This window comes from Echiichthys vipera, assembly GCF_963691815.1.
Source record: "Echiichthys vipera genome assembly, chromosome: 2".
Taxonomy (NCBI): domain Eukaryota; kingdom Metazoa; phylum Chordata; class Actinopteri; order Perciformes; family Trachinidae; genus Echiichthys; species Echiichthys vipera.
This window is the reverse complement of record NC_139827.1, coordinates 34849090-34864203: the sequence shown is the minus strand read 5'-3', so window position 1 is coordinate 34864203 and position 15114 is coordinate 34849090. Positions and strand designations below refer to the sequence as shown.

Sequence of the window (15114 nt, the reverse complement as noted above, 5' to 3'; positions counted from 1 at the left end):
TGAGCCTCTGACCTCAAGATAGCTGAATGGAAATGTGTTCTCTGGGTATCCACAAGCCTCCCCATTACAGACATGCACACTTTATGATATTTCAGATAGTTTGGGGCAAAAAAAAAGTTTTTCCTCATGCAGTAAGATATAAATGTTATTCTGACTTGTGAACTACATCACATCCCATCCCTCTGCAAAAGTCAGTGCCCCTCTTGGGCCACAAAAAAGTCTGGACACACCCCTACTTCCCCCCTTTCAGCACCTCTGCTTGGATCACCCCAGCTTCCAACTCGACCTTCATTTTGATGTCAACTTCACAACTGTAAAGTTTCATGACTGCATTTTTCGACGGCTGGGACACTATCACGTGACAAGATCCATCTACAAACAGACACACATATAAAGACATATAAATACCTGGCAAAATACTCAAAACCGCATCTCCAGGACCACATTTTGCCCGGATGACACACACAGACTCAATGTCGTGGTTGGTAAATATACACATCACTCAGTCATGAACATGGTAAGTCAACTCATAACAGAACTACAAAGTACAACCACAAATAAACCAGCCAGACTGATATGAATGATGCTAAATCATCATATTACATTACTCCATGACAGGCCTCTCCAACCTCAATACCAAAACCAACGCTTCTTTGAATGTATCATTCATTTAATAGCCAGTAGGTCTTTAGGTTAAGCTATGAGCTGAACATTGGTTTCTGTGTCTGTGGCTGGATTTGATTTGTGGACATTGTGTTTTACGTGGCCGACCTAAAGCAGTGATACTCAACTAACTGCTAGGGTGCAGGGTGGCCTGCAAACTATTTTCTAACTCATAATTAAAATACATTTATTCAAATCCTAGATACGTCCCATTGTACACCTTACATGGGTAGAGGTAGTTGTTGAAAGTCAGTGCTTTACCCAAAGCAGATATTTGAGCTCAGTGCAAGTGCACACTATATTTAGAATATTTTCACCGCTTTACCTTGTAGTCAGACAGTCCTTTCCTGTGGGACTACATTTTCTTATGTGTAGAACTTCAGTATTCGTTCACATAAGCACATCATCATGTGTGTGTTCGCGCGCGCATGTGTGTGTGTGTGTGTGTGTGTGTGTGTGTGTGTGTGTGTGTTTGTGTGTGTGTGTGTGTGTGTGTGTGTGTGTGTGTGTGTGTGTGTGTGTGTGTGTGAATGAAAGGCAAATTCTAAAGCAATTCAGATAAATGCAGTCATTTTGCAACCAATAGGTTGCTGGTCTTGAAAACATTAGATGGATGTTTTTATTCATTGTTTATCCTATAGACATACTAAATGCTTTACATTTCTCTAAGTGTTCAGTCAGAATGTGCTTCAACACCAATGAGAGGACAGTGCTGTTTTCTGCTTCTATCGCAGTGTGAATGCATGACTTCATAAAGGTCTAACCTCTGGATCTTGACCTTTATTCTAGGTCATTCCCTCACTCACCTGTTATTCTCAATGTTGTACTTTTTTTTTATGAACCACAAATGCAAGGTTTGTGCTTCTTCTATTCTATTTGTTCAAAAATTCCATCTGCAAGCTATTGTTTGACATTCTGCTAGATATTCATTGGGAAATTATGGGCCTATGGTCACAGATATTTCATTGTTTTTCCCATTGTCTATCATGCCTATCGTGCATAGAGGAATAACTCGTTCTCTCTCTCTCTCTCTCTGTCTCTCTCTTTCTCTCTCTCTCTCTCACACACACACACACACACACACACACACACACACACACACACACACACACACACACACACACACACACACACACACACACACACACACACACACACACACACACACAGTATTCCATTTGCCATTTGACAATTTTTGCAGACATGCCTACACACAGAGGCAGTAAATGCATCCAGCAGCCCATTTCACTGTCAGATTGATTTGCTGCTCATCTCTTCAGCAAGTGTTCACCAATATATTGGAATCATTATTCTGCACCCTAGAATACAGACCCTGACAACACTTTCTATAGTCTGTGCATGCCCAGGTGATGCGTTTACTTGTCATAAACTCGATCCAAAAAAGATAGATTTACTTTAATTTTATATATAATATATATATAAAATTATATATATATATTACAAAAAATATACATGTGGCTACCGCATAAACGGGGCATTGTATGTTTTGTATGTCTAAGTATAGATATAAATGTTTGACCAGGCTTTTTAATCTTTGCTGCAGAGGTGTGTTTTCCAAAACTTTTCATCCAGAATAATATTAATAAATGATAAATACACCTAAATTAGTTGTAAGAGCAGTGGAAGCTGGTGGTTTGAGATAAAAAAAACACCTACAATGTAATCTCTGCTCAACAGCAGAAAAATAGAAAGGGTCAGGTATTTTTATGGCTCTTATAAAGGTTGTTTTTAACTATTTGAATGTCAAGGGATAAAAAAAAGCAACACATTAAAATTGTTTTAATATTGTTCTCTGGCAAGAAATTATAGGGACTTTTTTTTTTTTTCAGGAAACAAACAATTTGGCCCGAACACCTGCTTTGGTGTCTGTTTGTTCCTTCACGTTTGCACAGATCGTTGAACAAAGGTTCACAGTGGGGGTGGTTGAGAGTTTGGGCATGTATTGAAATGCCTCGAGGTGTGGAGTGTGCAGAAAGCCTGAAATTGGCATTGACACCCAAGAACCCCCACTGATATAATATGTTCATTTTGTGCAACAAAGCAGTAAAATATTACTAATGAACTAAGCCGCCACCAGCTTGAGATTCCAACCTCCTGTTGAAAACCACAGTGTGATGAGACACATTAAGCCTTTTCTGCATCACTGGACTGGGCTGCATTTGATTTTGGCCACTAAACAAAGAGCGAGAGGCAGATACTGCACAAACACAGGGAGTTACAATCGAATCACATGCTATATTAGCCAAGGCACTGCTGAGGGAAGAACAGGGAGAATGCATAGAGAATGCAAAACATTGTTGACACCTCTCTTCATAGCATCATCATTATGGACCATGCCCCTGTCTCAATAACTTTTTGCTCTATTCATAGAAATTAAATTGGATAGAAAGGGCATTGAGCCATTTGCCGTGGTAATTTGACTATTACAAAACGGCGGTTGTTGACGTAAAGTGTGTCACAGCTCGCTGTGAGGAGAGCGAACTGATGCATCTCGGAAGACGTTCTCTAGAGCAGCAGGGGGTGAGGAGGAGAGAACTGCTGTTTGTCTCATTTTCTCTTGCCAATGCAAATGAAAGCACTGTGGATCCAGCAAGCTAGAAGTCAACTGATGGCCAAGCGGATGGCTAGATAGTTAGCTAGCTTGCTAACTCCAACATGCCCACACCAAACAAAGTTGTTACTCATCTGGCGATAGTAATGTGATTCCTACGTGGTGACAGAAGTGTGTGGTTGAAGCATATGTTGTTAAATGTGACTCATTTAGCAGCTGGCTCTCCTGACGTCACTACTCCACTGCTCATTTGGCCGGTTACTGTGACCCGCTGCAGGTCAGTACATACAGAAGTTAGTCTGTTGCTTGACAACGGTGCACATAAAAATAACTGCTGCTCTGACCATTCTGCTGCAGGGATTTTAATGGAAATGTCCTTTTTTATCCAGTTTAATTTATATGGCCCCACTGGTAAAATAGAAAATAAAGTTAAGCAATGGAACTTTAATAATTTGAATAACAAAAAAATATGTCTTCATATAAGCCTGTGAATGTTCTCATTCGTCCAGGTCATCGTTATCCTCAAGCAATTTCAGTCAAAAACAACTGGACTGGTTGTTTGTCTAGGAAGACGTTTCACCTCTCATCCAAGAGGCTTCATCAGTTCATGTACACATCTGACCAGGCTGGGACTGGTCCAACTAACTGGTGTGAGATCCAGGTATTTAACCTCTCACAAGGCCAATGATGTCACTGAAACCCTTTGTGCTCCAAAAGCTAACGCCCGTCGTTAGAGTGACAGTCGTTGGTGGGCAGTTGGTTTCGACTTCGTTAGTGCTCTATTGAGTCTGAACGACAGTCGTTGGGGTCACCCGGGGCCATGTGTGAACAGTTGTCTTTTGAGGTTAGATTGTTGAATCTCCTGGGAAGGGATGAAAGGGCAGCATTGTAAATTGGAGATAAGTGGTGTCTCAGACCTCCTCCTCTGTTTGGTGATGGTTTCTCCACTTTTGCATAGATGGCTTCTTTTACTCCTCTTTCAAACCATCTGTCCTCTCTGTCCAAGATTTGGACATTGCTGTCATCAAAGGAGTGGGCTTTCTCCTTGAGGTGTAAGTGGACAGCGGAGTCCAGGCCTGAGGAGTTAGCTCTCCTGTGTTGGGCCATGCGTTTATGCAGTGGTTGTTTTGTTTCTCCAATGTAAAGATCTTTGCATTCCTCGTTGCATTGGACAGCATAAACCAGGTTGCTTTTGTGGTGGTGTGGTGTTCTGTCCTTCGGATGTGCTAGTCTCTGTCTGAGTGTGTTACCGGGTTTGAAATAAACAGGGATGCAGTGTTTTTTGACTGAAATTGCTTTGAGGATGTCTTCATATAAAAACAAAGACAAGTTACAGTTTTTGTCTAAACTTAAAGATCTAGAGCTAAAACATATGGTCGATCCAAATAATGGTGTTTAGAACTGATTTTGGCAAGGGCAGAGGCATTTGCACAAATTGAGAAGAAAACATTATGAAAATGGTGAAAAGGCAAATAAAACACTTACATACCAACTGAAAAAACATGAGCAGAAACACTTCATCACTACGTTAAGGGATTACAGTAGTACTATAATAAGAGATCATGATATCATTAATGATACCTTTAAGGGCTTTTTCTCATTGCTGTACGAAACCAAATACGAAAGACCAGAAGAGTTGAAATATTTCTTTGTGAATCTACTCTTGCCAAAGACAAATTAAGAAGAAAAGGAAACACTTGAGGCCCTCATCGCAGAGGTAAAGATCCATAACACATTATGTGCTTCTCAAATGATAATTCAGGAAATGGTTACACAATAGAAACGTTTTTTTAAAAGAAATCACCCCAATGTTACTGTGTTTAACTATGTACAGAATCTATGACACCAACAACGTGGACAGCCATCATATCATTGTTGCCCAAACCTGGAAAAGACCATTTGAATATAAACAACTACAGGCCTTTAAACCTGCTTAAAGTGTAATTCCGGCATAAAATCATCCTCTGGTCTTTTTCCGGCACTTACATACATCAAATAATCCATTGAGACAGTTTTTTTTTCATGTATGAACTATTAACAGAGATATCCTGGAGAGTAGCTAACAGTCGCTAACAGTCCAGATGTAGCTAACAGTGATTAGCTCGGGGCAGTACGGTGAACACATTCAAACGTCTTTTTTAACCACTAATACAGCTCAAAATAACAACAAACCTCTGCAGTAGCATGAAAATAGTCCTTACACAGAAAACAAAGCGAAATTAGTGAACCCAGAGTTTATTAAAAGAGTGTTTTGAAAGATTTACCTACTGGCCCAGGTACCAGCTCCTCTCATAGTCAAGTCCATTTAAGTGGATTACCAAAGACAATCCAAAAGGAAGGAGCCCATTGGTGCTTTGTTTTATGTGTAGGGACTCTTCTCATGCTACTGCAGAGGTTTGCTGTTATTTTGAGAAGTATTAGTCGTTAAAAAAGACGTTTGAATGCCTTCAACATACTGCCCTAATCAGTGTTAGCCAGGTCTGGCTGTTGGTGACTCTATCGGATTAACCCGTTAATAGTTAATACACAAAAACAACTGTCTCGAGGGCTTATTTGATGTATGTAAGTGCAGAAAAAGACTATGGGATGAGTGTATGCTGGAATAACACTCTAATAATGTTTACAAGCTCCTCGTAAAAATATTAGCAACACATTTACAAAAAGCTGTATCCAATCCAATTCACCTGGAACAAGTGGGCTTCATCCCAGAGTGGCTTTTATACAATAATATGAGGAGGCTTCTACAAATTATACATGCTGCCAACTCTCTCCAACATCCAGAGGTAGCAGTATCACTGGATACGGAGAAAGCATTCGATCTGACCTGATACTGTTTTGGTCCAAGGTGCTGACAGTGGAATAGGCCACAGTTTCATCAGTCAAGTGCAATGGCTTCATCTCAAGTCCTGTTGAGCTCTACCTCTCCAGGCTGTCCCAATTCAATTATTTAGCTTTTGAACCATTAGCATGTGCAATCTGATGTGACAGGGAGTTTACTGGTGTTTGAAATGGTGATCATGATTTGATCAGATCAATAGTTGAAGTCTTTATTATCAAATAGAGATTGTAGAAAAACATGTGCTCAGATATTAGAATCAATCAGTGAATACTGAATGTCTGCTCTAAAATGTGTGTACAAAGGGTTGTTGATTATTCTGGTGCCATGATACATGATACATAAGGATACCTTAACTTGTTAATTTTGTTGACCTGAGGAAGATTAAAATGCTTTCTGTTTGAGAAAAGTGTTCATCAGACAGCATGTGGTTTATATTCCTTCAGGCTGTAGTTCATTTTATATGGCAAAATATTAGTTGCTATGATACATTGGGTGGCTACACTTTATATTCTGTATGATTTGCTGTTGATAGTTTGCACCACATGTGCTCTTGTACTTGGTGGTCTGCACATGGTCTGCACTTCTACTTTACACATTCAGGGAGTCAAATCCGCAACCGTCCTGTTACAAGCCCCCTGGCTACTCCCCCAGGCTTCTGCTGGCCCCAATGAGAGGGAGCGAGCAAAGTTCTGCATAAATGATCTAATGTGAATCAGAGTCTGAGTGAAAGAAAATCCTTGTTGACATAACCTAAATGACTAGTCAGTGTGATGAAGCTGGGATAAGGCTGCTGCTGTGAGAGAGAGCTCAAAAGGCTTACCCTGCTTTCTCATCCTGAAGAAGTGTGTTGGAACAAAGTTCAAGCCAGAACAAGAGAAGCGGAGAGTTTTGAGAAAGAGCAGAGTGTTGAAAGGTCTTTACCTTCTCACCATTTGTGCTGCATGAGTGCTCAATCTCTCAGTGTCTTCAATTACTGCTGCTTCAAACAGATATTATAAAAGTTCAGTCAAAACATTCAAAATGCAAATGTGGGTGACTGGCTTCAGAGCAGCTCTCCTGTTTGTGTATGTGTGTGTGTGTGTCTGACTGAAACAAAAGTATAGACATCTGACCTGGTTCATAGACACACTGATGGTTACCTGCTTCCTGCTGGCTAATCACTGGAAGAATCAGCTGATGATCAGCTGACCTAAGTGATTCATTATTCAAGCCAAACCTAAAAAGAGACTAAATGGAGAGCATCTTCACCGATGTACGTGAGCTAGAGTATCATCCTCTCATAGGAGCTGACTGGGCTTTAAATAGCATGATCACAAGTCAAGTCTAAAGTGACTGGGCAAAGCCAAGGTTCATGTTTTTGTTTTTCATCTGAATAGATTTGTTTTCACGTAGACATACTTATACTCACATGACATACTTGTGACTTTGACAAATCCATCCTCATCCCCACTCGTCACATACCGATGTTTTGTCAGGACCCTTTGGCGTTACTTGTTAATGCCCTGGGCAGCCCTGCACATCAAACCATAGGACGCTTCTGGGTTTCCCTGTGCGTCAGCTCCCGGTCGATGTTTTAAACGAGGGGAACATGTTGTTTATGTTGTAAACTCACATACAACTACGTGCCGGTGCCAAACGCAGAGGGCTGTGATAAAACAGTGAGTTTTAATTTCTCTTCAGGATTTAAAGAACAAAAAACAAGAAAAACAAAAAACAAGCTAATTTCTACATGGGTCAATAGTTAAGAAGAAGTATTCAAATTGTTTAAAGATGTAAAAGTAACAAGAGCACAATGTAAAAAAAGTCCAGCATTGAAATTCTTCTGAGTATTTTATATTATTCAATATCACATCATTAGGTAAATGGTAAAATAGGAAATGGGATCGCGTTCATATATCACCTTTGTCTTCCAACCACTCAAAGTACTTTAACACTGCATACCGCATTCACCCATTCTCACTCTCACTCTCACACACACACACACACACACACACACACACACACACACACACACACACACACACACACACACACACACACACACACACACACACACACACACACACACACACACACACACACACACACACACACACACACACACACACACACACACACACACACACACACACACACACACAGACACACGCCAGAGGCTACAATGCAAGGTTGCACCTGCTCACCGGGTATTTAATCTGGTATTTAAGATGAAATACACTGTATAATAGACAGCTGGGCTCATGACACATGTTAAATGACTAATTGACACTTGAATATGTGTTTTGATAACTGTTAAGTATCTGCACAGAGGAACAATATCACAACCTTCTTACCGTTTGCCTTTCAGAGCGAACATAGAAAGGATCACAGGTGTAAAACACAGTGAAAAAAATCAACTAAAGTTTCAAGGATTTTTATTCTTTACTGTAGAAACACTGTACATAAATTACTTTCTCTGAGTCTAATATTGATGTACGGATAAGTGGAATTTTTCAACCATCAAAATAAAAAAGATCAACCCATAAAACATTGTCAACTCTTCTCTGAAAAAAGATTGGTAGCATATGATGTTAACACTCTGTGTAAAGTTCCTGTTCTTTCCTTTAAAATGATTAAGATGCCTTTCTGACTTTGTAAACACACATACACACAAAGAGAACTCCTCTATAAGAGTACAGAGACCCACAATCAATGAGAAAACATCCACATCGATTTGATCTATTACTGTTACTCATTAAAGTCACTGATGGCGATGCACTGTCCCTTACAGGAGAAACGAGCAAAAACGAGGAGAGAAGCAACGATTAGTTACGACTCACAGCAACCCTGCCCCCCCAAAGCCATGACAACATGTTTCTATTGCAAGCAATACTACTACCTTTGACCGATAAAAGCAAGGTCTATGCATTATGAGGCTGAGTCACATTTTGCAGAAGTGAAGGATACCTGGGCTGACAGGAGACCAGTGTTTTACAGGACCGGTGAGCCCACTCGGTCCACAAAGAATCAGAAACAGCCATGGCATTGTGGTCGCCCTGTTTCTTCACAGACCGCCGTCAACTGTAGTCTGAAACTGTACAATTTTATAGACCTTGTAAAAGGATAGGGGATGAGAAGGAGTGGTTTGCAAACTGACCAAACAGATAATAGAGAAGGAAACAAAAACACAACTCAAAGTTTTGTTTAGTTCAGATCATGGTCCATTCCGGTGTTGGTGGTGGTATAGTAATAGTAGTAATAGTGGTATAGGTAATAGTATGTAAACCTTTTTTTGTTCCTTTTTTATATCCCCTTTTTGTCTGAAGCAAATGCAAGTTTATATATAAAAACAAAACAAGAAATCCAAACAGAAAATAAGTCTTTGTTCTCCTTCGTACAAATTGGAGTCCTTTTTTTGTGTCTGTCTCTCTTAGAGAGAGTCCACAACAGTTCCAGTTCCTTCGGCCATGGAAACAATATCTCCTATAGACATGGCTCATAGAGGTGTACAACCCAGAGCACCGGGTCACCCCTGGACCCACACAGACATGATACCTGCGCCATCTGCGAGGGATCCGCAGATGATATACGGTATATTGACTGCTCCGACAGTTTACAACTGTCTAAATGCTTGGGGGCTCATCTTGTTGTGATGGCTGCTGAAACGCTCAGTGCGCTATTTGAACAGTCTCTACATCCCACTGTTTCACAGCTAGAGAGCACAAGATCATAGCACTGACGTTAGCCCCGCCTACCAGAGAGAGGGGGAGGGGCATGCGTGTAGGCTGTTTAAAGGCAGACGACAGGGCTAAAGAAAGAAAGAAAGAAAGAAAGAAACTATAGATAGATTAAGAAAGAGAGAAAAGGCATTGGTCAAAAGACTGAACCTTCTTGCAGGCTCATGAAGACTACTGTAAACCATCACAACTGTACTTTCATAATGTTTCGGGTCATTTGCGTTGAAGTGATTGTTCACTATAGATCTGACTTTACCGTCCTCAGCGTGAAACTAATTTGCAAACATGGGGTCTCTTCAGTGGCTACTTTTGAGTCTCAAGACAGCTTAGTCTATGACATCCATATTGTGTTAAAACTGAACTTCGTGTTAGTCTTTGACAGTCACAGGGGGTAGAAATGAGACGTTGGTTGATGCCGTGTTACCTCCTCCCTATCTCACTCTGCCGTAGGAACTGCATGTTGTTAGCGCTGTCGGCTAGCTCCGGGTACTGCTCTATGGACAAGACGTAGTAGCCATCGTAACCTAAAACCTTCCCGCTGCTCAGCAGCTGCCTTTTCTCTCCCTCCGTCCACAGACGAACTCCCTCCTCCCCGTCTCTCACCCGCTGCTGTTCGCGAGCCCAGGCGCTCGACAGCGCCCTCTGCCTTGCATGCTCCAGGATGCGTGCTTTCTCTTCGTCCAGCGTCGTCCCGTAGCGCACATGTAGTGCCAGAGCACCATACTGCAGCTCCACGTCAGCAAAGCGCCGGGTTCTCCCATTCATCACTGTTGTAGACTGGGACACTGTGACATTGACACCGTTTTCCAGGGATTTTCTGCCTGAGGTGAGCCGCAGCGCACTAAGGTCGTTCTCAGGCAGACTGGTCTTGATGAAGTAGTGCGTGTCCCGTCCCTCCACTGTATAATGTAGGTCTTCAAGGTAAAAGGCATTGTTTAAGACTGCAGCCACTTTGATGCAGTCCTCGTTGGCAATGTTGAGAGCGTTGGTCACCACACGGCCTTGGATCACGGCGAGCATCACTCCCTTGCCAATCAAAGACTTGACAGTAGCAAACCACAGCCAGGGTTTGGCATGGTCTGAATGCCGCCGGCTGAGCTGGATTTCTGGCATGCGCTCAAAGGACAGGAAGGCTCGAGATTGACAAGTCACCTCCTGCTGGACCCCTGAAATAGACTGTGGGTGAAAGAGATAGCATGAGGAAGTCATGTTGGACTGTAGCAAGTACATGACACAAACACTTGATAACCTGAACATGATAATACAGACAATGTGTTGGTTGGTTACTTCGTCTGTCCTAAAGCTCATATCTCACACACATTTTTTTAAATCATTTTGGAGCATTGTCTTTGCTGAGGGAAGGAACAAATAACCAACTATCTGTGAGCAACAGATATGCAGCTGCAGACCAGCAGCAGGTTTACAGATACATTTCTGACCACACATGAAAAGGTGGAAAGCAAGTGTGTGCTTTCTCTGGGTCCCTTTCACACCGGCTGACTACTGAAGCTGTTGTAGGGCTCCCCAGTTTTTTTACACCATTAAGTGTTTTTTTATTGTTATATGTTGCAAACTGTAACAAGTTTAAGGTAGTGCCTTCTGCCTGACTAATAATGATTTAGGTGTCTTCTGGATGCTCTTGATTAGTCATAAACTAGTGACTAATTGACGGATGGGGCTTACAAAACATTATGACTACCTTGACTCACCTACACACACACCTCAACAGTCAGCTGTAGTCAGGACTCATAGTGCACTATAATAATCCATGCAGTATCATAATGGGATACTAAAAAAAAAAGAACAGGTGTCACAGTGAAACTTCCCCAGTGGATTTCTCACATTAAGACATTTTTTTTGTCATATCATAAGTGTAAGTCAAATTATAAATTCTGAAATCTTATGTTTAAATGTGGCAGTATCTTATGAAGTATGTGCTAATCTGCATACATTTCCAGAACGAAAACTTATCATTCATTCAGTCAAATGTTTTACAGAGGGGATTTTGGATATCTTTTTATCTCATATTTTAGGAATCAAATAATGTATAAATCAGGCCACTCAGAATATAGATGATAGGAATGTAACTGGAAAGTTTGTTTGTATGTAGAGTGCTGTGAAAAAGTATTTGCCCCCTTACAGATTTTTTTCTGCTCTTGCTCATTTGTCACACTTACATGCTTCACATCAAAGACATTTTAATATAAGATAACCTGAGTAAATACAAAATGCAGTTTTTTTAAATGATGATTTCATTTATTAAGCTATCCAAACCAACTTGGTCCTATGTGACTCTGTTTAACCCCCGGTTAAAGCTATGGTCTGCCATTGGGAATATTGGTAATTATTACTAATATCGTTTATACGGCAATTATGCCGTAAAACTGCACAGAAAGTTCGCAAGCCAATGGGAGCCATCCGACACAGAAGGCTCCCATTCGTCAATCCTCTCGTCTCCCCTGCTCCTCGTCATCCCTCCTCGTCCCCTCCCACTCCCCCTCCCTCTCTGTAAACTCTGAGCAGCTAGTGATTAGCTTAGCAGCTCAGCTGCCGGAGCTTCTGTTACCATGGAGAAGGAAAAGCCGATACCAGCAAGCGGCCTCTGCTCACCCCAACGGAGAAAGTTGGAAGAAAACGTAAGTCCACAGAGGAGGCGGTGGAGAAGGCTATGCCAGGATTTGGCACTGAAAACAGATGCTGAGACAGCAGACGTTTTGTTCAACAGGTCATCTTTGCATTTTATTGTGGTAGATGTCACATAAATAGCCTCCATTAGTCCGTGCCAATACTGGCTTATGATTGTGAACGCCCCCGGTCTGATAAACAGCAATGTCAACACATGTTTGCATACATAAGCCATGTATTCTGTCTCAGAGGGTCAACTGATTTTCAGAATGTAGACCATAGCTTTAAATTCTGAATTAACTGTGATAAACAAAGTCATTGACATCTATCAGTCTAGAATTGTTACAAAGCCATTTCTAAGGTTTTGGGACTCCAGTGAACCACAGTGAGAGCCATTGTCCAAAAATGGAGAAAACATGAAACAGCGGTGAACCTTCCCAGGAGTGGCCAGCTGACCAAAATGACTCCAAGAGCTCATGGACAACTCATTCAGGAGGTGACAAAAGAACCCAGAACAACAACTAAAGCACTGCAGGCCTCACTTGCCTCAGTTAGGTCAGTGTTCATGATTCAACAAGAAGAAAGAGACGGGGCCAAAATGGCATCCCTGCTAACCAAAAAGAATACAAAGACCCGTCTGCCAAAAAACATCTTGATGATCCTCAAGTCTTTAGGGAAAATATTCTGTAGACCAACGAGTCAAAAGTGGAACTTTTTGTAAAGTGTGCATCCCATAACATCTGGCGTAAAACTAATACCGCGTTTCAGAGACATCAACATTATAGCAACAGTCAAACATGGTGGTGGTAGTGTGAATGAATTCTGCTCTCTGCCAGAAAATCCTCAAGGAGAATGTCCGCCCATCAGTTTGTGACCTTAAGCTCAAGAACACTTGGGTTATGCAGCAATGGAGGACAATGATCTGAACACACCAGCAAGGCCACCTCTGAATGGCTCAAAAAAACCCAAATTACCTTAACCAGGCCATTCACTTTGAAAACCCACCATTGTGACTGAATTCAAACAATTCTGCCAAGTGTGGACCAAAATCCCTCCACAGCGATGTGAAAGAGTCATTTATCAGTTATCACAAACACTTGATTGCAGGTGTTGCAATTCCTTTTTCAAACAGGGCCAGGTTGGTTTGGATATATTTTTTACCTTAATAAATTAAATCATCATTTAAAAACGGCATTTGTATTTACTCAGGTTATCTTTGTCTGATATTGAAATATGTTTGATGATCTGAAGCATGCAAGTGTGACAAAAAAGCAAGAACAGCTGCTGAAGATATTTCTGGCTCAGAGTGAAAATTTTGAGATTTTGAGAAAAGGGCCTTTAAAGAGACACTAAAAGTTTTCTGAACTATCATGTTTAAATATGGAAATGAGGCATTATCTAATGCTAACTTGTTAAATTTATGACAAATCTACAGATGCAAACCGAAGTGAAGTAAAACAAACACCTCAATGTGTGTTTGGATGTTTTCTTTCCACTAGTCTGAAAGAAGACACGTTAAAGAAGCAAAATGGCCAAATGATGATTTTGCCTGGGGTGTCTCCCCAAATGTTATCATTGTGTGTTTAGTAGAGTGAAGTACATATTGAATCATCTATAATAATGCATAAGGTGTCATTGTTGAAGGTAAGTAAAGTCATATATTTTCATAGATTTAAAGAATCTGTGCTGCATCAAAGCCCACTGACTTCTGACTACAGCTGACTGGTTGTGTGTAGGTGAGTATGGGGGGTGGAAAACTTCTATATTTTGTAATTACAACTAACGGCAAATAGTGCATTTACAGAATTTTTGTAACTTTTACTTTATATATTTTTTCTTGTCATTTTATGCTGGATCTGCTGTTTCTCTGTATTAAAAAAAATGTCTGTAGGTACATGTTATTGTTGTGTTACATATGTGTATAACATTTTAGTTCTCTCTCCCAGGGACTGGGGGCAGAAAACCAGATGTCTGCCTGTATTTCTGCACACCGCATCAGTTTACTGTATGTCTTTATTGCATCTGCTCTCAAATAAACCTGAATAAGTGAAAGGAGTACTGCAGAACAGTACTGCGCCAAAGCACTAATGAGATAACATTTATAAACGTGCACACACACACACACACACACACACACACACACACCGGATATACTGTATGTAAACTACATATACGATATATAGATATAGATATATATAAGATAAAGATATTTTTGATCTCAAATTTGTGTGTCTGTGTGTGTGTGTGGGTGTGTGTGTGTGTGTGTGTAGCTTCTGAACTTCCTGTTGAGAAGGACCATTACCACACCCAAACTACACAAATAAGTCCAGCCTCTCTCCTTTCCCTGCTCATTGTCTCTGGTCTTCTCCACATTCCTTTCTGAATCTGACACATCTATTTTTGCCTCTGTCTTCATTAAGCAGCATTCATGTTGGTGTCAGTTTCTCACTCTTTGTGCGCCTGTGTGACATCCTGAGAACCTGGCCACCAAACAAGTGTATAAATAGCAGAATGTAAGACAACAGAAAGGAGTTTTAAGCCCAGACAGGCATAGAGGACTGTTGTGGCTGGATGACTCTTTATTGTCTTGTCTCCTCATTATTCGCACTCCATTTCTTCCGACAGCTTCCTCTTTCCCCTCCATTTCCTGATTTTCTTGTCAGTATGAAGTCAGGATGTCTCTCAATTCACTCACCTTC

The 15114-nt window shown here is 41.0% G+C and overlaps 1 protein-coding gene across 1 annotated transcript in view; it reads right to left on the bottom strand.

The window, feature by feature from the left end:
• Positions 1-8507: 8507 nt before the first annotated feature.
• Positions 8508-15114, bottom strand: part of tenm3 (teneurin transmembrane protein 3) — a 261242-nt gene continuing 254635 nt past the window's right edge. The window contains exon 50 of the mRNA XM_083929171.1: positions 8508-10966. Within this exon, the coding sequence (XP_083785297.1) occupies positions 10211-10966 (756 nt within the window). The 3' untranslated portion in view covers positions 8508-10210. The remainder of the gene's footprint in view (positions 10967-15114) is intronic.